We start from the raw sequence: 26795 nt of genomic DNA, 5'->3' as shown, positions 1-26795 counted from the left end.
TCTGTGTAAGCCTGATACAAGCGATTTAGTTCAGAGAATGCGGTATTTTGTACAGACAATAGTATCAGTGTCGCTTGGCTGGCTTGAATGGACTGGTTAGTATAGCTTTAAAGAAATACAGTACCCAAAAATGGCTAATAAAAAAGCTACGCTAGCTAGACATGTGCCAGCTAGTGTTTGCTCATTTGTCTTCTTTTTTGTACAGTGTTAGCATTTGAGTCGTTTCCAGGTGTTTCCCTCCATTAAAATATTAGCGTCCGTCCTTTTCCCGGAAAGCTTCGGGTGCGAGGTCGTGTAAGAGATCGGCTCAGTTTCAGGTGTGTCAGTTGGTGTTTGCTCTCACGTAATTGGAACATTCCTCTGTAAACAAACTCTTTAACCACTCTTAGCTGTGAAGATTTAACCTTCTGCTAACTGCCGTCTCTATCGACATCCTGGTCTTTGATGCATTTGAGCTACTGTCGAAAGTCATGCGTATTGAGAAAGATGTCTGTTATGACATCCGTGAAAGATTCCCCTTTTTGTTCTTTTTGAAAAGCCATCGTTTGTAGCGTTCACATCTCGAAGCAGGCCGAACGTGTTTTTCCGGGTTAGATCAGTGTGTCGGCATGGTGGTATTTTACAATGGTGGCAGGACAATGTGTAAGAAATAAAACAAGGCAGGGTGTGCTGTTTGAGGAAAATAATCAACGCCAGGGTAGTTCGATGCGGTCCGACATGAAGCAGAGTTACCAGTACAACGTCAAAGTTGATTATTTTATTCCTCTTATACCAAAGCAATATGATGATGATGATGATGATGATGATGATGATTTACATTTTTTTATTTATTAAAGACGCATCATACATGTGACATTTTATCCAGGATGTTTTTTTTTTATTAACACCTGACATGAGGACTGTACGCTCTTCAAAAAAGTTTGATGCTGAGTACAAATGACAGAATGACCTGGGTATATATGTAAACGTCCTTATCGCAGCGTTAAGTCATGACAGGTTGACAGGTTTACGAGTAAAAATTCCTAAAAAGGCTTGCCGACTGAGGCGTCACTCATCGTGCGATGCATATTTTCAGTACGCATTTTAAGCATTCTTGGTTGAGTGAAACAGCAGTGTGGGAGAGAGGTAAGAAGTTCATCTGTCCATTCATTATTCACCTGGTGTGTGTCAAAGGAAGAAGAACAGTTTTTAACGCAGGGTGTCTGCTGCTTGCCTGCAGCAATTTAGCTGTAGCTTAGTGAAACTTGTGGGGAGATTTAGAGTTCACTTCCAAAATGAAGTCTGACATTTGCTGAAACGACTTGTTCACATGCGCTGTTCACACTCGGCCCGTTTATTTTGCTGCACAATATGGAGAAAATACTATACTGCATATAGGAGGGTTTATTTGTTGTGTTTTTTTTAACCTCTTGGCACAAAATACATTTTTTCTTTTTGTTCCTTCCTTCCTTATCCACCAAGTAAGAAGTTGTTCTTTAAAGCGCACCTATTATGGTTTTGAAACGTGCCTAGTTTTGTTTTAAAGGTCTCATGCAATAGATTTACATGCATCCAAGGTCAAAAAACACTTTAATGTGCTCATAATTTAAATTGAAGCATGACCTTTTTCCTCCCAGTGTCATAAACAACTAGTTCAATGATCCGTTCGAATGGATCCCCCCTAAACTCCTCCTTTCAGAGCGCATACTCTGCTCCGATTGGTCTAGCGCGGTCGGTGTGTGTCGGAAAGGAAACGCCCACTACTCTAACGAGTGCCTGCTCCATCTGTTCGCGATCCTACGTAGGTTTGTACAGGAAGTAAAGTCTGGAATCGGTAACGACTCGTTTCAGCCGTTCAGAATCGGTTCCTTCTTTCGGGAGTCAATAACCCGGTTTGTCGCGCGCTTTGATTTTTTTTTTTAAACGTTGCAGATGTTTTTACATTCACAAACAGCTCTATAACACACTAGATGAAAGGTAATGTGTTCATTGAAAACCCATAATCGGCGCACTTTAAAGTATTAAAGTTATGCTATTCCTCCAGTGTATCTTCTGGATCATCTGGATCTCATTTGCATATAAACCCAAAGTCATTATTGATGGGTTCTGTCCAACAAGCTAGTATAGTTTCATCGTAGACATTTTTAGGTTTCTGCATTTTGTCTCATTTAGCACTTTCCTGCAGTTACGTTCAGCGTAATGTTACCTAGGTCCAAAATGAGCACTGTTTGCCTTGATATAGTGATTATGGGGTTTTGTAGTTTCATTTGGCTTCCTGCACGCTGATTGTTTATAGTGTAATAATTTGTTTCATTGCCTGTGTAATGGCTCTGTAATTTTAAGTTTCTGTTCTAGACTCCTGGATTTATGGGCACCACTTTTCCTCTGCTACCAGTATCATTTCTGTCTCTTTTTTTGGCATCCGCTGTTTTTCTCCCTGTCAAACACAGCCTATGTGTGGCATCTATTTTCAGCCTCCTTCTCAGTTAAAGGCTGCCGAATGTGTTTGTTTGGCCCCAGGTCAGCCGCAAACCCCAAGGCCAGTGTTGGACGTAGGCACTGGGTTCCCAAGGCACTGGGTGCTGCCAGGAATTCAGGCCACTTTAGGATTTTTAGAATGTTCTAGGATTTCAAGTGGTCAAAATGCCATAGCTTGATCATGGGCTCCATGGCTCACCTCCTTGTTATACTTCAAGCCCCATCAGGCCTTACATGGATCGGTCATTTCATTCAGTGGTTCAGCTTTGCTGTGGGACTCATGTTGCAGCTCTGTTCTATGCTTCCTAGCACAGCTCCTCATTATGTTTCTTTCTGGAGCTCCGTCATGGGCCCGTCGGAGCCTGATGTCGGTCTTTCATGGGTTCAGTGGTCCAGCTTTGATTTGGTCCTCCTAATACAGCTTGATTGTAGACCTCAGGGCTTGTGCAGCTCAGTCATAGGCCCATGCAGCCCAATTTTATTTTCATGGCCTCGGTGGTACAGTTTGGTATTATGGCTTTTGGCATTGCTCCATCATGGGCCATTAGGCTGTGCATGGCTCTATAATGGGTCTAGTGGTGCAGCTCCACCATACTCTTCAAGGACCATCTCTGCATTGGCTCTCTTGTTGCAGCACCACTGTTGGCCTCATGCTCAATCTGTACATTGGGCTTCCTTGCCCAATCACGTTATGGAACCAGCAGTCCAGCTTTGCATTGGGCCTCTTGGTACAGCTCCACTGTAAGCTTTATATACCATCTCTGCATTGGGCCTCCTAGCACAGTCCCATCATGATCTCATGGACTCACATTGGGCTTCTTGATACAGTTACATTGTAAGGCTCATGGCCCATCGCTGCACTGGGCCTCCTGACATAGCTATGTACCCCATGGTCCTGTTTAGCAAAAAGCCTTCTGGTGCAACACTGTTGTGGGCCCTGTGGTATTTGCTGCAGTTTCCAGTCCACAACTTCACTCCAGTTGGCCTGGCTTTTTACGACCTGCCAGTAGCTGGCTTGATTTGTGGCCGTACTCTTTTGTTTAGAGGCATATAATCATGGATATGAATGCTGTACAGCTTAATTGAAGGCAGTGTTCTGCCATTTGTTTAAAATGTTCGTGTGTGTGCAAGTTGATTACAGTCAGAGAGATCACATTTTTTTTCCCCCTGTTCTGATTTTTGACGTGAACATTAACTTTAGCTCTTGATCTGTATCTGCATAATTTTATACATTTTACTGCTGTGACATGATTGGCTGATTGGATAACCGCATAAATGAGCAGGTTTGCATGTGCTCCTGTTAAAGTGGGTGGTGAGTGTATATTTGTATGTCTGTGAAAAATCTAAAAATAAATAAATAAATAAATAAACTGTTGGCTTTATGGGAAACAGGTAGAGAAGCACACATTGATGTATACAAAGGAAAACCTGGTGTGACTCATGCTGTGGGAGTTTTTGCTGGCATGACTTGGGCCCTCATCTCCAGTTAGAAGGAAGGTCACTCTTGATCACCTTTAACCTATGATGACATTCTATCCTGATTGAAGTGGTCTCTTCCAGGATAACTCCGCCCCCACCACAGGGCACGAGTGCTCACTGAATGGTTTGATGAGTATGAAAATAATGTAAATCATATGATATGGCTTCACAGTCACCAGACCACAACCCAGCTGAACACCTGTGGTAGATACTGGACTAATGTGTTAGACAGTGCTCTACACTACCATCGTCAAACCAACAATTGAGGGAATATCTTTTGGGGGAAAATGGTGTTCTGTGCTCCAGTACAGTTCCAGAACCTTGTGTAATCTGTCAAATATGCATAGAAGTGGTTCGTGGTGGCATGGCAACTTACTTAGACACTTTAATGTTTGTTTTTTTTTTCCCCCCTGTAGTTTGACACCTGTCTTTAGGTTCCAAATTTGAAATGCCAATCATGAACATTCATTGCTAGGAGTGCGTATAGCATAAACGGTACTTTAATATTCCATAGGTTGTTTCTGTAAACACACACAGACATGTTGAGTGAACTCTATACCAGAGTGTCTACGTAAAGTAAAGACACATCTGGTGGTAACATTTTTAAAGAAGGCCTTAAGTCATACCTGACTTTTTTGTCTCATTAATTATTATTATTATTATTACTTTTTTTTTTTAAATATGTATGTATGTATTTATTTATTTTTGTTCGGGTAAAGCAAAAATCGAGCGATTTCGAAGGGACGTGGTTGCTCTGAACGGCACGAGGCTTTAAGAAACTAGCCAGGCAAAGTATTAATGTAATTAAAGGATTAACCGAAATGAATATTTCTGTAATATCAGAAGCACGGGATACACGTTGTATAAAACATTGATGACCTTTAGGGGCAATTTGCACCATTTGAAGACTGGAATGCCACGAATCTTAACTAGGGAGCCATTTTCAGACCAGCTCTGTGTCCTACATTACACATTCTTGATGAAAACGAGCAACTGCAGCCATCAACAGCCTCCCTTCTGTGGAATTTCTCACCATGTTAGTGCTGCTCCACTCCACATGAGACTCTTCCAGTGGTGTTGGCTTTCTCTTTTACCTCATGGCAAGTCTGGGTCACTGGGTCATGATAGCAGTTGAAACCTGTATAAGTTTTTTTTCCTCCCCCCCTCCTATGGCCTTTGAAAGGTACAGGTTCCTGGCAAGCACCCAGAGGGATCTTTGCTTATCAGTGTTCTCAGGCCTGCAGTATCAGCGTTATGTTAGAGCGGCCATGTAATGGATATGGTAGTGGGAGGGGTGTGGCACAGCGTCATAGCAATGGGACTGTGCGAATGCAGGCGTCTGCTCTGAGCAGGGATATTGAGGTGTTTAGCACTCAACGCGTTTGTCCCGTCACTCACATTCTTTAAGAGGTCAAGAGGTCACTGCTCCGGAAGGTTCACGTTACCGTGTTTTGCACGGACTCCACCGCTCCACAGGTGCTGCAACCTCATACTTATAAGTGACCTATCTAATATATGATCTTTTCTGCATTATAGTATAATTAGCTTATTATTTAGTGCATTTGCCATTGGCCTGCTATTCCAGCAGTTATGTATTATTGGATTTATTATAGTGGTGGATTTCAGCAAAATAAATTAGTTTTAAAAAGAGACGTTTGTAACACTGATGTACTGACATATGGACCGGAGCAAAGGTGTCATCTCGGAAGAGAATACAGCAACATTAACAGGACAAACCTTCAATTAGACTTTAGCAGCAGTAGTCTTGGAGAATAAATGTCTTGTACATTGACATGACGACAAACATTCATTTCGAAATAATACATTTTTAAATCTGTTTTTAATGCAAATATTTCATACCTAACTACTAAGTTCTTTTTTCAGCAGAGCATGTTTTTTGGTGTTTTTTTTTTTTTTTTTTTTTTTTTTTAAGTGCTTGCGTTCTTAAAAATAGACGTGTAAAATTGGCGAGAGATAAAAACGTAGCTTTGTTCAAATAGGGTCGTGTTCACCTTTAATGGTACACATACTCTGGTGGTATTTGTGACTTCTACAGCCACCATTTTCTGATAGCTCAGAGTTCCTGGCAAAGTTCACAGAGAGTTAGGTTTGCCACCTGTGCGAAGTATATTTACAGTGTAGGTTTACTTTTATACCGAATATTTTCTTAGTAATTTAACAAATATTAACTTTCCTCGGGTTTCGTCTTGATTCTGCGGTCACTCTCCGTAGCACAGATTTAACAGCTATCTACTAGCTAGATAAATCTTTAGCTTAAGTAATTAGCAAGCCGAAGCTCTTGCGTTCATGTTTTCCAGTTGACTAGCAACAGTGGTGTCACTTGAACTTGAACCACATGAATGGTGGGTGTGTCCTGTGTTCACAAGATCCATTAGAATGCTGTTCAATTCAAAATAAAATAATTTAAAAAAAGGATTATAAATGGATAGATCTGCTGTTTGTTTGTTTGTTTGTTTTTTTAAATAGAAATTCTAAACATTTCAAGAAATTAACAGCCAATCAGAGTTCTGGAAGTATCAGCTGATCCTCTTTCAGCTCTGCCCAAAATAATCCCTTTGTCCTGTACTTGATAATCATATGCACTATGTAGCACACTACAATAGGGAACAGAACTCAACGACAGGATCGAGGATGCCACATTTGTACCTGATTTTACTCATAAACACTGTCACAGATACCTTGCCATTGGTCCACTATGGTCGTTCCCCAAAGGCTGCACACAACCGTTGAACAGCACTGTGCATTGTGGGTGTTCTGTAATCACTATATCATACCTATTGATAAACCTTACGAGTATTTTATGAGTGCTCTGGATATTCTACACTGTGTTTGAAACATGAATCGGGTGTGGTTTTAGACATGCACGAGATGTGTGCCTGTGGATCTAACTCTAACGTTTCGTCCTGTCAAGTTGATAGATTTGCGAAGGGACCCGGTGGCTGTTTTTATGACAAACTTTCCTGTAAACAAGCCATCAACAGTGCAAACAGGCATTCGTAACACGGAACCTGGAGTAACATGGTGTAAAAAAAAAAAAACCCAAAGGAATATAAAAACCAGCTGAAGAACATTTGCACTAAGTGTTTTCATGTGTCATTTTGTAGTCCTGTCTAAAAGCATAATGGATCGTTTCCAGCCCACTTACAGAATCCCACAGTGCACTGTAATAGGTCCAAATAATTCACCCTAGCAGGTTCAGAACACCATTACACACCGACTGCTTGAGTACTTCCTGTGTGACCTACATGGTTGTGGTGTTGTGACCTCTATGTCGTTTACTACAGTTCTTTTTCTGCACATGAAATGTTTATTATGCCATATTGTTGTTGTTTTTTTTTGTCATTATTGTAGAGAATATTGCAGTAACTAATATTAGCTGCATCTTTTTTTTTCTCTCTCTCCATTTCAGTTCTCTGTGCGAAGAACCTGTCAAAGAAGGACTTCTTCAGTAAGTAACCAGTTTGAAGATTCTGCTGTCATTTAGCCTACAGTCATAAGGAGCAGATACTTTTTCTTATAGCAGATTTTACAATAAGCCGTCTCAAAGCGATCTTACAGACAGCATGCACAGAGGCCACGACTATTTCAACAGCATGAACACAGAGGTACACGGAGGGAGAGACATCGTGACTCATGATCATCACTGTGCTAAAGGGTTCTGATTTGATCTTCTTTTTTTTTTTATCATTATGAAATAAATAAATAATATCCGTAAGGAATAAAACCTGATGAAGTGTACTGTTCTAGGAAAATAAAACATCATAAGAAAGAGTTACTGATACCACCCTGAAGATTTTTTTAATTATTATTATTCCACTTATCCCACAACAATTTTCCAACAATCCCAAGTTTTATTTGTACAAATACAGGTTTTAAATTATAGAAATGATGACATGCTCGAATGAGCGCATTCAATTATAAACCTTTTAATGCGAATTCCAAACTACTATCGGAACTGCTTTTATAGAACATTTATCAACACCTTCTAACCAGTCCGGCTTCATAATTCGACAGCGCTGCGGTGTAATGGTAATTAAAGCTCTGCTGACGTTTGCATGATAGACACTGATCCGAAGTGGTGAGCACGCATTATTGTATAGCTCTGCTTAAGGCTGTCCAAGGTTTGTATCTTTTTAGTTTTCTACAAGTACATACCCAAGTCTTTTAGGGGTCTTCGATCGTATCCACAATGGGCCATGTGGCTTTCATTCCAACCATGCAGAAGCCAAACTATGTTTCACTTGTTTAATCAGTTCATCTTATTCATGAGTCATGACTTTATTCTTCTGTAATCATTCTTTGGTAGAACTATTTGTGTGCTTAGGGTCGTTGTCCTGCTGCATGACAGATGTCCAGACATTATCTTTTAGAATACACTGGTTTACTCCAGAATTCAGTGTTCCATCGACGATGGCACGTCGTCCTCGCCCAGATGCAGCAAAACGGACCCAAACCATGATAGTACCGCCACCATGTTTCACGGATGTGATAAGGTTCTTATGCTGGAATGCAGTGTTTTCCTTTCCAAACATAACGCTTCTCATTTAAACCAAAAAGTTCTATTTTGGACTCATCCGTCCAGAAAATATTTTTTCCAATAGCCTTGTCCACGTGATTGTCCGCAAACTGTAGATGGACAGCGATGTTATTTTTGGAGAGCAGTGGCTTTCTCCTTGCAACCCTGCCATGCACATCATTGTTGTTCAGTGTTCTCCTGATGGTGGACTCATGAACATCAGCCGACGTGAGAGAGGCCTTTAGTTGCTTAGAAGTTACCCTGGGTTCCTTTGTGACCTCGCGGACTATTACACGTCTTGCTCTTGGAGTGATCTTTGTTGATGATCACTCCTGGGGAGGGTAATAATGGTCTTGAATTCCCTCTATTTATAGACAGTCTGTCTGACTGTGGATTGGTGGAGTCTAAACACTTTGGAGATGGTTTTATAACCTTTTCCAGTCTGATTCACCATCAACAACTCTTTCCGAGGTCCTCAGAAACCTCCACTGTTTGTGCCATGATACACTTCCACAAACATGTGTTGTGAATATCAGGCTTTGACACATCCCTGTTCTTGAAATAAAACCGGGTTCTCACTCACACCTGATTTTAATCCCATTGATTGAAAACACCCGACTCTAATTACACCTTCAAATGAACTGCTAATCCTAGAGGCACATACTTTTGGCACTCGCATAGATGTAACATTGGATCATTTTCTTCAACAAATATATGACCAAGTGTAATAATTTTGTATCGTTTACTTAACTGTGTTCTCTTTATCTACTTGTAGGACTTGTGTGAAAATCTGATGATGTTTTAGGTCATATTTATGCAAATATATAGAAAATTCAAAAGGATTCACAAACATGAGGAAGACCCACATACTGTGATGGGTGTGTTGGTCTGGTGTCCCCAAACTTTTAACCATAGAGTACCTGCTTCAAGTTATATTCTGAAGATGCATCATATCGCATATCAGACGTAGTCTATTTACATATTTAAGCTTGTGAAGAGGAACTGTGTTATCTGCAATAATATGCAGCTTTCCAGTACGATTCCGGTCCTGGTTTGTGAATCACGAATACCCGGAGAAGCCTTGTTCGTTTAAAGATTTACAGCGTGTCATGAGTCTGTGACGTTACTGACGAACCGGACACCGTCTGAGACATTTTGTTAACTACATAAGCCTCCAAAGCTTGAGGGCAAAACTTAAAAAAAAGCATCTTTGTTTTGATTAAACGACTACATTTTGGCGAACAGGAACATTTTTGAATTCTTGCTATATGCTTCCTCCTTCCTAAATTTCTGAAAAGACTTCCCCCGTTTCTGCCGGAATCACTAGCACATTTGGACTGTGTTTGACCGTTAATTTATACGCCCACCTAACATGGCATCCAGGTAAATGTGACTAAATAGGTCTGACCTGTACCAAGATACGCACGCTTCTAGTCTCATAGCCTGAGGTAAACCACACTTAAACAAACACCGTGAAAGATATGCTCATTACTTTAGTGTCTCAGTGAGGGAGTCCTCACTTATGAGTCACATAGAATCTGTGGAATGTGGACGGAGTTCTCGGTAATAGTTTTACCTGCACGTCAGCTTCTACGTAATCGCTTATGACCCATATTTACCTACATTTTATTACCTGCTTTTACATCTAGAGCTGGTGCAACTATTTAAAGAACGTATTACCAGTGCTTACCGCAAATGCGGTCGATTAGCAAATACATATTTAAAGCTTCTGTTGTTTTACGTTCGAGCCCGAAGAGCAGTGCGGGCTGTAATTCAGATGTTTATGTTAATGCACTCGTTCTAATACTTTATCGTTGCTATAGTACCTACACGGGTCATTGTAATAATAAGCAGATTAAGAAAACGGGTTATTTAACAAAGGAAATGTTTGATATGGTGAGGGCTTGTGTAAGAAGACTTTTTATTTTTATTTTATTGCATTTTATTTTGTTTAGCCATATGTGAAAGCTGTCTTTGTAAAGTTTTCTGGCATTGGAGAGTCGTGAGGACAGAGTAATTTCCATTTCCCCCCCCATTTAACTTCAAGAGAAAGAGAGACTGGTGAGGGAACGACTGTTTGTAGCTGCTAGAATGTAAGTGTTAGCAGGAAATCATTTGTCTTGTGAGCATTCCATAATGTTAATTGTAACTATAAATGGTTAAAAAGCACAATGTGGTGTTTTGTTAACGAATTAAAAAACGCATTCGTCGCTGTGATTATAAGGTGATTTAAAACAGCCGTGCTGTGGGGGTTGTAAGAGTTAAATCTGCTTCTCGTCGGGACACATCGCACCACCCTGTCATGCTTTACTCCTTAAATAGGATAAGGCAATACCAAGCTTGAAATTAGTCAAATGTATACAGTGGATGTAAATAGTCTACACACCATTGTTAAAATGTCAGGTTTTTGTGATGTAAAAAAAAAAATGATAAACCAAGATAAATCATGTCATAAGCTTTTTTTTTTGTGCCTTTACTGTGAAATTTCAACCTATTAATTAAACAACAGGAATCTTTTTTTTTTTCGGGAGGGGGGGGGTAGGTGTGTACAATAACCTGGTCGCATAAGTGTGCACACCCCTAAACTAATACTTAGTTGAAGCACCTTTAGATTTTATCACAGCATTCAATCTTTTTGGGTAAGAGTCAGTCAGTTTGTCATATTTTTTGCAAAAACACTCTAACTCGGTCACATTGGCTGGGCATCTCCTATGCACATCTCCTGTGCACTCCTGTCTTCAGGTCAACACACAGATATTTGATTGGGTTTAGGTCTGGACTCTAGCTGGGCCATTCCAAAACCTTGGACTTGTCTTGGTGAAGCCATTCCTTTGTTGGTCTGGAGCTTTGCTTTGGGTCGTGGTCATGCCGAAAGGTGAGATTTCTCTTCGTTTTTAGTGTTTTAGCAGAAGCCTTAAGGTTTTGCGCCAAAATTGACTGGTATTTGGAGCTAATCATTATTCTCTCCACCCCGATTAAAGCCCCAGATCCAGCTGAAGAAAAACGGCCCCAAAGTATGATGCTGCCATCAGCATGCTTCCCCATGGGGATGGTGTTATTTTAGAGATTTTTTTGTGACAAATATGGCTTTGAGTATTATGGCCATAAAGTTCAACTTTGGACGTGGACCCTAACACATTATTCCACATGGTTTTGGGATTTTTAAATTTTTATTTATTTATTTATTTATAATAAAAAAAAATTATTTGGTTAAAAAAGGTTTCCGTCTTGCCGCCCTACCCCATAGCCCAGAGATATGAAGAATTCTGGAGGTTTTTGTCACATGTAGGGAGCAACGAGTACTTGCCAGAAATTGCTGCAATGATTTGAACGCTGTAGGCGTCTTAGCATCCTCCCTGACTAGTTTTCTCCTGATCTTCTCATCAATTTTTGAGGAACGTCCCGTTCTTAGTAGTGTCACTGTCGTGCCATATTCCCTTCACTTGTTGATTGTCTTTACAGTGTTCCATGGTATATCCACTGCCTTGGAAATTTTTTGCAACCCTCTCCTGATTGATATTTTTCAACAACGAGATCCCGTACCTGCTTCGTATCTTGATATTTATACGCTGCAATTTCACAATAAAGGTGAAAAAGGTTCTGGCAAGCTTGAACTTAATTTCATTTTTTTTTTTAACATCACAGAAACCTGCCATTGTAACAGGGGTGTGTAGAGCGAAAAAGCCACTGTAGAAATAGACTAATAAACATTGTTTATTATTGTTTAATTGTTCCTCATAATCGGAAATAATACATTTTATTTGCCTTTTATGAATTTTTTTTTTTTTAACCTGCTAAGATATACTTATTTTGCAGTATATCCCTCATATAATCGATCAACCAAGATGAGCTTATATACAAACAAACAAATAAATATATGTATACCATGGTCTATCTGAATACTTGATTCTGATTGGCTGGAAGGTGTGCGTTAAAACCGTATAATGCACAGGTCGTTCCAGTCAGTTTAATCACAGTTCTAAATGAATGCGCTGCCTTTAAACAATAGTAACCATAGTAACATACAGTAATTAAGCTCACAGCTTAATTCAACTATTCTCTGTGTATGATTTCGAGCAGACAGAATTCTAGATTTAACGGCCTGTATATAAAATAACTTACAAAAAACGAAACATTATTTTAAAATTTGCACTGAAAACATCAACGACTGCTTTAATTGTCAATGCTGCCAAGTGACCATGGTAAAAGCATGATAAGGTGTGCATTCGACGATTTCAGTGTACTCCACAGAGCCAACCACCGCGTTGTGCAATACGCACCTAGCTGTGGATTATCCCTTACATATCTGGACCTACAGGTTAATATAGCTAACAATTAAAGCATGTTGTGGAAGAGTGAGTGGCGAAACCCTGACTCAGGGTGGGGCGAACTTTATGCCGATAACAAGTGGCGGCAGCTGTGTAGCAGAATATGCTGTTGTCTAGCTACAAATGTTAGTTCTGTATGTCCTCTCAATAGCTCCTGCATAAAGAGTTATTTATAGCAGCATCTGGGTTCTTTAAGGTGTGACTCTCTTCTGCACGCTTGTAAAGATGACAAGAAAAGAAATTCTGTTTGGCAGAGGGTTTCCCATACTGACAGTATTCTCGGAGAACTAAAAGCTGATTAAATTGACACATCTGCTGTTTGTTAACCCTGCTAAGTAACAACTGAAATCAATATTTGAAAACTTTCTTCATTAAAAGGTTCATTTGTAAACCTTGTTATAGACGGAGCCAGCTCTAAAGTGGAAAGTGATGCAGAGGGTGCGCAGATGAAGCAACAAGAAAAAGGCCCAGTGCTGTGTGCAAATACACTTCACCCTAAACTATGACCTCAGTGACATGCCTTGAATGTGTTCTGGCTCGGTTGCTTTTTGCTAAAAGGGTCCAAATGGAGGTAGACAGATGTAAATATAACACCCCTCCATCTTTCTTACTCTCAACATGAGTGATCGACGCGGTTGTGTTCACTCTTCACCCGTCTACAACACAAGCACAGTCATTAAATTTGCAGATAATACCACCAACCTCAGCTTAACCTCAGACAACAAGCATGAACCCGAAGAAGTGCTGATCCTGACCAGGTGGCGTTCGGGAAAACACACCAACAGCGATGAGGAACAGCTTCTTCCCTCGAGCTGCTTCCAGACTGTCTTACCTTTCCTGTCACAACTACTATAAACTGTGAGTATACATGACAATTTTCTGTGTATGATTTTCTTTTTTTTATGAAATTAGGACTTCCAGACCCCTTTGCTAAAGTGGTGGTGGATGGTTCTGGTCAGTGCCACTCGACAGACACAGTCAGGAACACACTGGACCCAAAGTGGAACCAGCACTATGACCTGTAAGTCAGCCACATATCTGCTCTCTTCCTATCCTCGGAAATGTTCAAGTTTAGAATGAGGGTTAGTTGAGGACCGAGTCATCTCGGCTTTCTTATTGGCTTTAGAACTACACGGAGTTTATTATGTACACCTACAATCACTGGCCTTTTTTTATCAGGTCCCGCTACCATATAGCTGCTAGGTATAGCATTGAGTGTAGTCCATCTGTTTATTATATACAGATTGTCAGATCCGCTCTACATTGTAAAGGGACCATCATGGGACCACAACTGGGCAAATATTACTTGGATGGTGGGCACTTCAGATTAGAGACCCTGGCGTGGTAGTCTGTGTGACACTGCTACGAGTATGTCAGGTCTTATAGTGTCCTTTTTTGGGGTAGAATGGGGTGTTGTGAATAGGGAAAAATAGGCTAGAGCTAGGTTTTTGTACATGATAACTCGGAGTGTTGATTAGATAGCGTTTATGGAAGGAGTCTCCAGTGTCAGAACTTTTAAAACAGCATTTCCTGAAATAAAAAATATTCACGCAACTACGTTGTGATGATGTATTGTGTTTTAATGCTTCTGTTTGATCAATTATCGGTAGTTTTCGTGTTGCGTTAAGTAAGGAATAAGCAATAAGGTTTATGGAATAAGGTTTCTGCGAAGTCTTCGGGACAGGGGTCTGTGTGCTTATTCCTCACTTATTGCCACATGACAACAACTACCGATAATTGATTGAACGGAAGCCTTAAAACCGCCGAAACACAATTTATCATGACTACGTGGTTGCGTGAATACTTTTTATTTCAGGGAATGTTTCCTTGATCAGCCTAGCTAATGTGTTGGCAGTTCATATATTTGCGGTTAAGAAACATTCCTTTATGAAGACGTGTATATAGCAGGAAATCAAACCGTAATGCAGAATCGAACAGTGAACGTTTCAGCAGCTGTTGCTGTTCAGAGCCCATGTTTATCGAGCGTGTCTTCTGAACACTCTTGAATTTCGAACTCAGCCATGTTTTTAGGGAATTCCTGGGAGGACCCAAAGGCCCTGCTGGCAGCAAAGTTCATTCCAGCAAGAGAAACTATGTGCTGGCTTTTTCTCTCTAATTCTCTATTGAGAACATATTGAGTGTTTTAGGCGGTGTGTTTTTTAACATGGGATTATCTCAACAACAAAAAAAACCAAACGGAGAAACAAATATATGTTCTGGCTGATATAGCATGAACACATGCGTAAAGCATGACTAACTATAGCATGAATTTATCTAACATCTTGAAAGCATAAATGATGTGAGATACATAAACTTGATGTATCATGATCGGAGCATGATGTGCTCCTGGTTGAATACATGAACATAGCATCACATGCTACAGAAAGAAGGCATGAATATAATATCTGCTACAGCACAAAACCACAAAAACCGACTCCTGAAAGCAGCATGAGGTTCTACAGCCTGATTACAACCTGACATACTACAATATGAGTACATAAACACTGCCCGTCATACTACAGCATGAACAGACTGTTTCATTGTTAGGCATGTGTCAGTAAAAAGTCTCATGTCCTGATAGTGTGTGTGTGCGTCCATGACTCGGACGTTTAATGGAGCCTATGGCACCCCATTCCTAATCCACCTAGTGGCTCCAGTAATGCACCACAATCCCCCACACCCTTGCACTAAGAACAGGTGGGTGCAGTACCCCAGAGAAAAAGGGAGTCTGCACTATGTAGTCCCATCTGTGTGTGTGTTTTCTCTCAGGCATGCTGTGGCGTCTTCTGTCTTTTCAGGCTGAATGGTCAGGTGATATCAGCCTCAAGCTGCTCTTAAAACCACAGTGAAAAGCATATAAAGCCCAGGGGAAGCAATTTGGTGTAGACATATGTGACTTATGTGTTCAGAGAGCTCAAAAAGACCTCAATATTACACGCATTTATTTACAGGGCTTAGAAGAATGTGTGGCCACTACAAGTATAGCAGTATACATGTTTGTGTGTTTCTGTCTCTGGGAGTGTCTCTCTCTCTGTGTGTGTGTGTGTGTGTGTGTGTGTGTGTGTGTGTGTGTGAGGTATGTTTGAGTGTATTTATGTTGGACAGAGAAAGTGACTGTATTTCGTTGTCCCCATAACATGAAGATTTTGATATGGTGACATTTGTGGTCCACATCATGAAAAGTACCTTTTAGGGTTAAAGTTGGGGTTACTGAGGTAAGAGTATTGGTGTAAAGGGTGTAGTTACTAAGTAAAGGGTGTAGTTACAGAGGTAAAGGTTGGCGTTACTGGGGTAAAAGGTACAGTTTCTGAGGTCAAGGGTGCAGTTAATGAGTAAAGGGTATAGTTATTGAGGTAAAGGGTTTAAGTTACTGAGGTAAAGCTTAGAATTCCTGATGTAGGGCTGCTAGGAGAAAGGTTAGAGTTACTGAGGGAAATGATACTATGGGAAAGTTTGGAGTTACTGAGGTAAAGCTTAGAATTCCTGATGTAGGGCTGCTAGGAGAGAGGTTGGAGTTACTGAGGTTAATTTTGAAGTTACTGAGGTAAAGATTACTATGGGAAAGTTTGGAGTTACTGAGGTTACTGAGGTAAAGATTACTAACGGAAACATTGGAGTTACTGAGGTTACTGAGGTAAAGATTACTATGGGAAAGGTTGGAGTTACTGAGGTAAAGATTACTATGGGAAAGGTTGGAGTTACTGAGGTTAAGGGTTTGAGTTACTGAGGTAAAGCTTAGAATTCCTGATGTAGGGCTACTAGGAGAAAGGTTGGAGTTACTGAGGTTAATGTTGAAGTTACTGAGGTAAACTTTGGAGTTAATGAGGTTAAGGTTGGAGTTACTCAAGGTTAGGGCTGGAGATATTTAGGTTACTCATATTTAGGTTAGGTCAGGGTTACTGAGGTTAAAGTTGGGGTTAGGGTCAGCTGTTTGGATCACTGAGATTAGTTACTTACAGGCACAGCATTATTTTGTTAAAGAAATAAAAGTACCTGAAATAGCTATTAGCATTCACGAAAATGGTTAACCGAGTGTGTGTGTGTGTGTGTGTGTGTGTGTGTGTGTGTGTGTGTGTATACATGTGTCTGAGACCTAAATATTGCATTTTAATGTTTACTGTTATTTTCCCTGGTGATTTATGGGAAATCACCAAGCTTGGAGACTCTTAATCATAGCTGCATGGATAATAATGACTCAGCTAGAAAAACACAGCAACAACTTCAAGAAACTTCGACTTTTCGTCATCAGTGAACCGAGACCTGTTTGGGGTCTGACACTTGCTTCTTTAGTTTTGTTTTGGCGGTACAAGGCTAACAACTAATGGATGTCTATTTCACCTGTATTCTTTTCCAGTTAGTACGACATACTGTAATCTAAAATCTAAAAGTGAGCACAATTTTACGGTGTACCTGACTGCTGTTGATTGGACAAGTAAATTCAACATTGGATGTTTATTTATTTATTTAGCTGAAAATATTTCTAAAAATTTTTATTTATTTATTTATTTTTAAAAAAGATTGATTTTCAATGTCATTTTAATTTTACGAATTGTACAAAGTTCTACAAATACAAAGGTAAATGTTTTGAGCACTAAACATGTACACACACTTGGTATAAGGGGAAAATTTAAATGACATCTTCACCTTAACTATTCCTTTAATCACTGACAAATGACCATATTAAATAACAGTTAAAAGACTTTGCCAATTTGTAATCACTGATGCAATCCGTTTACTGGTGCCTTTGTGGGTGTTGGGTTTTTGTTGTTAGAAACAATAGGAAACACATTTTTAGACTTGACGTTGAGTATTTTATCAGGGTGAAATATTGCTTGGTTAAGTGTTGTTACGTAATCCCAAGTTTCACCATTTGCTACCACGGTGCATCATCGGTTTCTTTTGTTCCTCTTTCAACAGTTATATTGGGAAGCTGGACTCAATCACCATCAGCGTATGGAACCATAAGAAGATTCATAAGAAGCAGGGAGCAGGGTTTCTGGGCTGTGTGCGTCTCCTCTCCAATGTCATCAACCGCCTCAAAGACACTGGCTGTAAGGCATCAGCTAGCAATTTTGATTTAGCAGAACACTTCCTGAATGTTATAGTTAACATCAATTTTGTTTCCTAGACATTTGGAGGCCCTAGGCAAAATTTATGTTGGAGGCCCTTCGCACCCCTCCTATGACAACATGCTTTTTCCCATTACTTTAAAATGATAACTTGACTAAACTTTTTTTTTTTTTTTTTTTTTAAGTCAGCTTATTATAATTTAATTAGAAGTTACTCATAAAGCCACACTGGCTAAAAAGTTTAATGCACCTAGGAATTTTTATTTATTTATTTATTTATTTATTTGCAGTAACACACCCACCAAATATTAGGGATAACGAAAGGTTTTGCCTACTCTATACAGTAAAATGGGAAAAAAATACAAGACATTACACTGCCAACAAATAATTATAAGTATTTATGATTTGAAAACTAAAATTAAGTATGATGTTAAAGCAGTAACGTAAACATCAGCCGACTTTAGAAGATATACAGAGAGTTGAAGTACTTCTTTACTTTTACTTTAGTATTTTGCTAGTCAGCTCCCGACGCGATGCCATTGTACGTGTCCGAAAGTCTCGACGCGTCGACGGCGCTCGCACTCTTTTGAACTCGGAATGAACCAGCAAATGATCCGTCCCAAAATGACTCGAAATGATCGACAGAACAAGGCCCAGATTATTTTTAAAATACATTATAATCACTCAAAAATGCATGATGCACATACCTGCATCACGAGCTGCACTTTCTTTGCCTGCCTGTTTAGTCTTCAAATCAGCAGCCCCTGATGGATGTGTTCGTTTCTGCACCATTATAAGTCACTGACTTGAAGTCAGTCAGCTGCAGAAAAGTTGCATTTTGTTCATCGTACCCTATCTGCTCATACACTCAGAGGGTGGTACACACTTTGAAACGGTGACATAAATTGGTGTCACTACAGGTGAGTGACAGTTCATTTATATCCAGTGGACAAAGAGCCTAATCTTTTGCTGCCGGTATTGATTGGTGGACTACTGTATAGTGATATAACGGTTCTGAAGGCCCCGCCTCCAAGCCCGAGGCCCTAGGCAATTGCCTACTCTGCCTGTAGGTAGCGCCGGCCCTGTTCCTAGTATGTCCAATCTGTCAGGTTTTTGTAAATGTATCTCCTAACAACTTGGCATTATACTTTGTTATGGTGCATTCAGTTTGCGTTTGTAAATGTATAATTTCAATGCGAGAAGTAGGGCACATTGAGTTGTTGTCAATATACTTTTGTTGGGCAACTTGGTAGTATAGATGCCAAACATAAGCTATGACAAATTACTGGTTTAACTGGTTTGTCGCTGCTACTACAAGCTACCGGTTTAACTGGTTTGTCGCTGCTACTACAAACTACTGATTCATCTGGCTTGTGACTGCTTAGCCTTTTTTTGTTTTTATGCTAACTAACCAAAGACCTATGGGATCATATTGAACAACATTACCGAGCTGTCAGAAAATGGTTCATTTTGAAGTCGTTAAAACAGCTAGAGCCGTTCTTCTCTGAATTTTGGTCTCCTTAGTGTTGCTTGAACAAACCAGTATTTGATGACGTTATAATATTTTAGTAACTTTATAGCCTAACCTTCTTAGAATATGTTTGCACTGTTAGTACTTTTCCACCAAACAGTGTAGAACAGCATGAGTTGGTTACTAATGAGAATCCATAATTAACTGTACTCTGTCAAGTACCTGTGCCCACTTTCTATAACTATGAGGAGCTCTCTATAGGTCGTAGGGTGGCGGTTAGTAATTGGCCTATGTAGTCAACTAATCTAGTACTTGTTATGGTACCACCTCATCAGTCACGAACGTACTGTTTGAAATTCATGTTGATTTTCTTTGACGGGAAAGGGCATGCAGGTTGCTAGCTGTAATTAGTGGGTCAGTCAGACAGACTGACTCAGTGATCTCCTTAGGGAGGTGTGTGTGCAAATAGGGTGGGGTACCTGGAAGACATCTGCCCCAATCACACTCTCCTCAGCGGCCCCAGCTGAGCTCTAACACGCACGCACACGCACACACGCGCGCACACACAAACGCACGCACACTGCCTGCTGATGCCTTTGTGTCTGTCTATCCTTTCCGAGTGTGTGTGTGTGTGATAGAGCTCATAAAGACAACGAAACATGCATTCAATTATAAATATCGTCCCACTGAATACTTAACGCCAGATATTTAGATTTTACAATATTTCCAAGTGTAATATTAAACATGTTGAGTAAAAATCACAAGTACACAATTTTCACATGAATCCAAACGTAGTCGTGTTTGGTGTCTGATGTTTTGCTTTAGTTTCAAATAAATTTCATATGTGTTTGGAGGTCTGGGAAAACCCTTTGAGTAGGAATTTTAAGTCTATAACATGCTTATAACGTTTACCTTAGCCGTAATAATATCTCACCAAATTAATGTGGGATTTTTGCGTTAACGTTTTAACCTTGCCCAGACTATCATCCTGCAAAGATCATGTTGGTTAAGGACCAGTTTAACGCGCCTGGTGGGAAAAGCAGTCCGTCTGTCTAAACATGTCTAAAACCTTGGTAGCGAAGTGTGATTACCTCACACAGAGAATGGCACGCTTTGACCAAGTTGTTGGATAACTACGCACCGTAACAAAATGGACACAAGCCTAATCAGTTCAGTTTGTAATCAGGTCCCAGCTGTCAAAATGTCCTCGTCATGTCCTGGACTTAGAAATACATCATTAATGCAATTTGTTTTGTTTTTTTTCTCTTTTTACTTGTGGGGTTTTTACGAGATTCTAAAATGCCCGAACTGTTCTTAAGGTTGAGATGCATGCAAAAGAGAAACACATTTCGGTTCCGTGAAGCATGTTGTTTTTTAGGGGGGAATGTCAAAATTTCACACTGTGGATTGTTTTCCAGGCCGTTGCACAAATACACACTTTAGATCACATCCAGATTTTTTTTACTAATGTCACACAGACTTGCTGATGTGGTTTAGGACTTACTGCAGTGTATTAACATGGGGGGGAAAAAAAATGTCGATTGCCTCTCTAAACTAAGCCCACAATGAGTTCTGTTTATGAGTTTGTGCACACGTGAGCTTGTGTATCTTTCTTTTCACTTGTTAAACCCCCTGCTTGTTAAACCGGTCTGAAGGTGGAATCGTCTGGGGAAATTACGGATATGCAAATATGCATATGATAAAGTAGATTTTTACCTCAGATTTGTAAATACAGGCGGTATCTACTTCTATTTTCTAAAACTGTGCACTTGTACAAGTTCTCAGAATCAGACAGCACTTGTTCTAGAAGATTGTTTTTGAATGTGTGAATTTGTGGTGTGTAAATTTGCCAACAACACTGTGTGGTGTTTCTGAGTCACAGGCTGAGTCTCATTCAGGAAGTGCGTCTCACCGCAGATCCTCTTCGCTCCGGCACACCGTCTCCACCAGCGCGCAGACACACAAAACAGACTGCAGAGCGGCACCATTTTCTAGGAACTCTAGTCTGTATCATCTGGAAGGGAAAACCGCAATGTTGTGCGGCTGATGCATCTTGTGTGTCCTTAACCCTCCCTTAGTTTCTTATTTTATTATGATGTGGCATCAGTTGTCTGGTTCAGCTGGCAGTCAAGCACAAAATTTACCTGTCACTCATTCGCTTTGTAGTTTAGAGGCTATATCAGGGTGATGACTCACTCATTGGTGTTATAGCAACATATTATTGTCTTTAGTTGGATTATTTGCTTAATGTGATGATTGGAATTGTTCTTTTAATCGACAGATCAGAAGCTAGACCTGAACAAGCTTGGGCCAAACAATAATGACGCCATCAGAGGGCAGATAGTTGGTGGGTAGAACACCTTCACACTCGTGCAGACACACAAACACAATGCAAACACAAGTACTAATTAATGGTGTCTATATCCTGTCTTTAGGAATCTCAATACATTCAGTATACAAAAAAATCTAGTGTTAATTTTGGAGCCACAGCTCTGTGACGGATACAGAGGCCACGCTTCCTTTAGTGCAACTGACACAGGCAATGAGGCCTCACCTTCTTTATTGGGATTGACCGGCACAGAGGCCACACCTCCTTAACTGGGGTTGTGCAGTACAGACCTATACATAAATGCAATTATTCAGTAAATAATAGCTGGATTGTGTTGCATGACTACAGTTGCAATCAATCATGGAAAATCTCTGGTGGGATTTGAAGGCGGCGGTTGCAGCACGCAAACCCAAGAATATTACTGACCTGGAGGCCGTTGCTCATGAGTAATGCGTTAAGATTCCTCAGGAAGCTGGTGTCTGGCTCTGCATCCCGTTTGCAGCAGGTCATAACAGCAAAAAGGATGGTCTACTAATTACTAAAGACGCTTGCCATGAAGGGGTTGAATAATTTTGAGACTGGAGAAGTCATTATAAGTTTCATTTTCAGTTGAATTTGGGGAAACCACTTGAAGCATTCGTTGTGTTGAACTATTTCAATTTCTTTTGTTTGATTTGTTCGTTGCAAGCAGCTGAAAGTCTGTACATTTTGACAATAAACCTGATTTGCATCGGGGGTTGAATAATTTTGTTTGCAACTGTATATTTTGTGTGTGTGTGTGTGTGTAGTGAGCTTGCAGTCCACAGACAGGATAGGAACGGGAGGCCCCTTGGTGGACTGCAGCCGTCTGTTTGACAACGACTTACCGGATGGGTAAATATGTCTTCAACAAAAAACACCGATGCACACATTTAGCTCCAAAATGACTGACTGTACCGGATTTGTGCAATGAAACTAGCTGATGCGGCTTAAAAAATAAATGATTCTGATATTTTTTCAACCTATTCTCTGTTCTCTGTCTCGGACACATTTCCTGTACTGAGAATGGAAACCACGTTTTTAGTTTGAAACACAGTTATAAGGGGTGTCTTAGAGCAGTTGTCCAAAAATCATTAAATATACAACTTTAGAATGCTAATGTAAAACTACGACTCTAATAGTAAAGGTCATATGAAGAGAGAGACATGAAATAACTGGTCTCATGTGCTTTATCCAGCAATGGATCGATGGTGTACATTGTACAAAAATCTGTATTTTGCCAATAACTGCGTCAGACTTCCATTATATAATACTATATATAATAATATTTGATGTAAATAAATGTTCTATTGATTTCTCAGTACAGGAAATGTGTTGATTTTCTTGCCTGGGATAATCACACCTACAGTGGATATAACAAGTCTACACACCCCTGTTAAAATGGCAGGTTTTTATGATGCAAAAAAAAAAAAAATTCAACCAAGATGAATCAAGTCAGAATTTTTGCAACGCATAAAATGAAGTGAAAAACATTCAGAAACATTTTTAGAGAAAAACAGGGGGGAAAAAACAAAACAAAACAATAGCCTGGTTGCATAAGTGTGGACACCCTTTTATAATTGGCGATGTGCATGAACCATTCATATTCAATCTCATGTTCAAAAGTAATTATCATACAGCTGTCATCAATGCAATTATTCTGATTAACCTCAAATAAAGTACAGCCGTTTCTGTAGGATTTTCTTCACGTTATCTTGGTTTCATCCGAATGCTCAAGCCCTGGTCCGCGAAGGGCTTAAAAGCTTGCATGGTATCTCACTTGTTGAAAGGTATCGATCAGGACAGGGGTATAAAAGAATTTCCAAAACGTTAGATGTACCATGGAACACCACAGTGACATCACCGAGAGCGGGACGTCCCTACAAAATTTTATGAAAGGAGAAGACAAAAACCTACCAGGGAGGCTAACAAGAGACCTCCAGTAACATTGAAGGAACTGCAGGAATATCTGACGAGTACTGATTACTCTCTGCATGCTACAGTAATCTCTCATATGTTGTAGGGAGGCCTGACGAAAGACCTGTCTCGCAAAAAACATCCAAAGTCAACTCAATCAACCCAAACCAGTTTCGCCTTTCAGCATGACAATGACCCAAAAAATACAGTGCTGTTAAAAAGTATCTTCCCCATCCTGACTTCTTCTGTTCTTGTGTGCATCTTCAAACGAAACACAACCTAAAACAAAGGCAACCTGACCAGAGACATAATACAGTATTTATTTAATTTTTTAAAAATAATAAATAAGTAGTAAAAAATTTATCTAACACCTATCACCCATGTGAAAAACTAATTGCCCCCTTAAACTTTTAAATCTGGTTGTGCTACCTTTAGCAGCAATAACTGCAACCAAATGCTCCCGATAACTGGAGATCAGACTTTCACAGCGCTGTGGTGGAATTTTGACCCGCTCTTCTTTGCAGAACTGCTTTAGTTTAGACACAGTGGAGGGTCTTCAGGCACGTTGGTTCAAGTCAGGACTTTGGCTAGCCCACTCCAAAACTTTCATTTTGCTTTTTTATTTGAGTCATTCAGAGGTGGACTTACTCCCATGCATTGGATCATTGTCTTGCTGCATAATCCAGTTGCGCTTGAGTTTCAACTTACGGATTGAAGGCCGGGCATTCTTCTTTAGGATTTTCTGATAGAAACCAGAGTTCATGCTTCCCTCAATTATTGCAAGTTGCCCAGGCCCTGAAGCAGCAAAGCATCCCCACACCATCACACTTCCACCACCATGCTTGACCGTAGGTATGAGGTTCTTTTTGTGGAATTCTGCGTTTGGTTTACGCCAACAAGAATCCAACTAAAAATCTGTGTTATGACCCGTAACGGGCTGTGCACAGGAGATGTCCTTGCAGTTTGATGGATCTAGAATGTTTTTGCAAGAAAGAGTGGGAAAATATCGCCAAGTCGGGATGTGCCACGCCAGTAGACTCTTATCCAAAAAGACCGAGTGGTGTAATAAAATCAAAAGATGTTTCAATAAAGTGTTTAGGGGTGTGCACACTTAAGCAACCAGGTTATGGTCACTTTTTTTTTTTTTCTAAAATGTTTTTGATTGTTTTTCAAGTAATTTTTATACATTGTAATTTCACATTGAGGGTGGAAAAACTTCTGACATGATTTATCTTAGTTTCTTTCTTTTCTTTCTTTTTTTTTTTTTTTTTTTTTTTTTAACACCACAAAAAAAAAAGCCATTTTAATAGGGCTGTGTAGACTTTTTTTTTTTTATATCCATTGCATGTCGCAGATGTGATGGACAGAGATTAGTGTGAAAATATGCTAAGTTTGTTAAATATGTTAATATACACAAAATTAGGCCATTAAAGGTTTGCACACACGACTTTCCCGCAATGACACTTTTATATATGAAAAGTGCAACGATCTTCTTTTAGATCAAATATTCCTGTTACACGGTCGTTAATACAAATGTCATACAATAAAAATTCTGTGCCTGTATTGTGATGATGTAAGAAATTTTAAAAAAAATATTTTCTGTGTGTGCAGCTGGGAGGAGAGGAGAACGGCAACAGGCAGGATTCAGTATCTCAATCACATCACACGGACGACGCAATGGGAACGACCAACCAGGTCAGGAGAACATGTGTATCTTCTCTCTCCACTTTCTCACCAAGTGTGCACGCACACAAACACACGCACACACGCTTTGTTTATACCGAGAAAGATATAGGTGACTTCCTTCACTGTTGCCATGCCAAAAAGCCAGCAAAACCAAACAATTCACACTGCTGTGTCTAAATTTTTTTTTCGTTCTGAGACACGTTTTTTCACACGTTCAGAAATCGTCCATTTAGCACTGCGATTATATTTATGTTAAAAAATATATATTTACACACTGTTCTACATTAAAGGTGATCCAATATAAGAAAAGAAGAAAAAAAAAATGCACACATTACAGCCAATCAGAAATGACTATTTTCTATGGGGTGGTAACAGCCACACCATGACACCATCCTGTTACTGGTTATGTTTCAATAACGGCACACTCAGTGTTTTATTCCTCTTGTGTCCCAACAATTTGCCAGCGATTACCATTTGAATCGTATTAATTAAAGAATGAGACGTCATGTGTTATCCATTTATGTAACTGCCCTGTCCAATTAGATTATTCAACAGCACGTCGGTGTCGGTGAAAATATTTTGTAAGGCGATAGTGAATTGATTCTGCACAGGAGAGCGTAAAGCGTGTTTTGACTCCACATGGCTACAGGCTTCAGTTTATGACTGCTGAATTCAGTCAGATAACCGGGTGCTAATGGATGTGGTGGTTGTGGGCGGTCTGGTAGCGCTAGACAAAAGCCAAAGTAGAGGTGGCAGACTGAAACACTGTTTCTCACACACACACACAAACACTTTTTGTTTTCTTTTTTTTTTTTTTCTCCCTCACACAAAGGAGGTCACAGAAGATGCAGGTTATATGCTGAACAAGGACACGTATTACGTGCTGCTACTCTCGCATGACAAATAATTTTTAATCATTAATATATTCCGTAGTATAATTGGCTGAGAATAGGCACCTTAAAACAAACAAACAAACAAACAAAAAACAAAAAAAATATAAATATAGCTACTGTAGCTGGCTAGGGTTACATGGAGGATGTATGGGTGGATTATGTTGGCTACATGTTAATAGCTACACGTCAGGTGTGCTTGAAAGTAAGCGAGTGTTGTTCTGTAAAATAAACAATTACGGTTAAAAATAGATAAATAAATAAATAAAGTATTACATGTAGCTTGTTGACTACACATCTGCCGTAATTGTCTCCCTCACACACATACAGTCTAATCTCTCTCCCTCTCTCTCTCGCACACACACTCATATACACTTGTCTCACATCCTTCCCACAGTTTTTCTCCTTTTATCTGTTTTATAGCCTAAATCGAACATTTAGAGCGAACATTTAGAGCGGGCATTAATTGCCCAATGCAATGAATTAATGTTCAGTCTGTTAATTCTGCGATTAATCACATAAAGACACCCGAGACCACCTACTAAATGTGCTACGGTAAAGTTATTGAAGATCGGAAGCATGTATACACACATCCTCAACCTAAACTTGCCTTA

General features: G+C 39.8%; 1 protein-coding gene across 1 annotated transcript in view; it reads left to right on the top strand.

Annotated features, from left to right (window-relative positions):
• LOC108273115 (E3 ubiquitin-protein ligase SMURF2) overlaps positions 1-26795 on the top strand; it is an 87143-nt gene that overhangs the window by 27259 nt on the left and 33089 nt on the right. The window contains exons 2-7 of the mRNA XM_047158865.2: positions 7367-7405; positions 13714-13822; positions 17719-17852; positions 21623-21688; positions 22459-22543; positions 25217-25300. Of these exons, the coding sequence (XP_047014821.2) occupies positions 7367-7405; positions 13714-13822; positions 17719-17852; positions 21623-21688; positions 22459-22543; positions 25217-25300 (517 nt within the window). The remainder of the gene's footprint in view (positions 1-7366; positions 7406-13713; positions 13823-17718; positions 17853-21622; positions 21689-22458; positions 22544-25216; positions 25301-26795) is intronic.

This window comes from Ictalurus punctatus, chromosome 12 (assembly GCF_001660625.3).
Source record: "Ictalurus punctatus breed USDA103 chromosome 12, Coco_2.0, whole genome shotgun sequence".
NCBI classification, from domain to species: domain Eukaryota; kingdom Metazoa; phylum Chordata; class Actinopteri; order Siluriformes; family Ictaluridae; genus Ictalurus; species Ictalurus punctatus.
The sequence above is the reverse complement of the archived record's forward strand: the minus strand, read 5'-3'. Positions and strand labels throughout refer to the sequence as shown.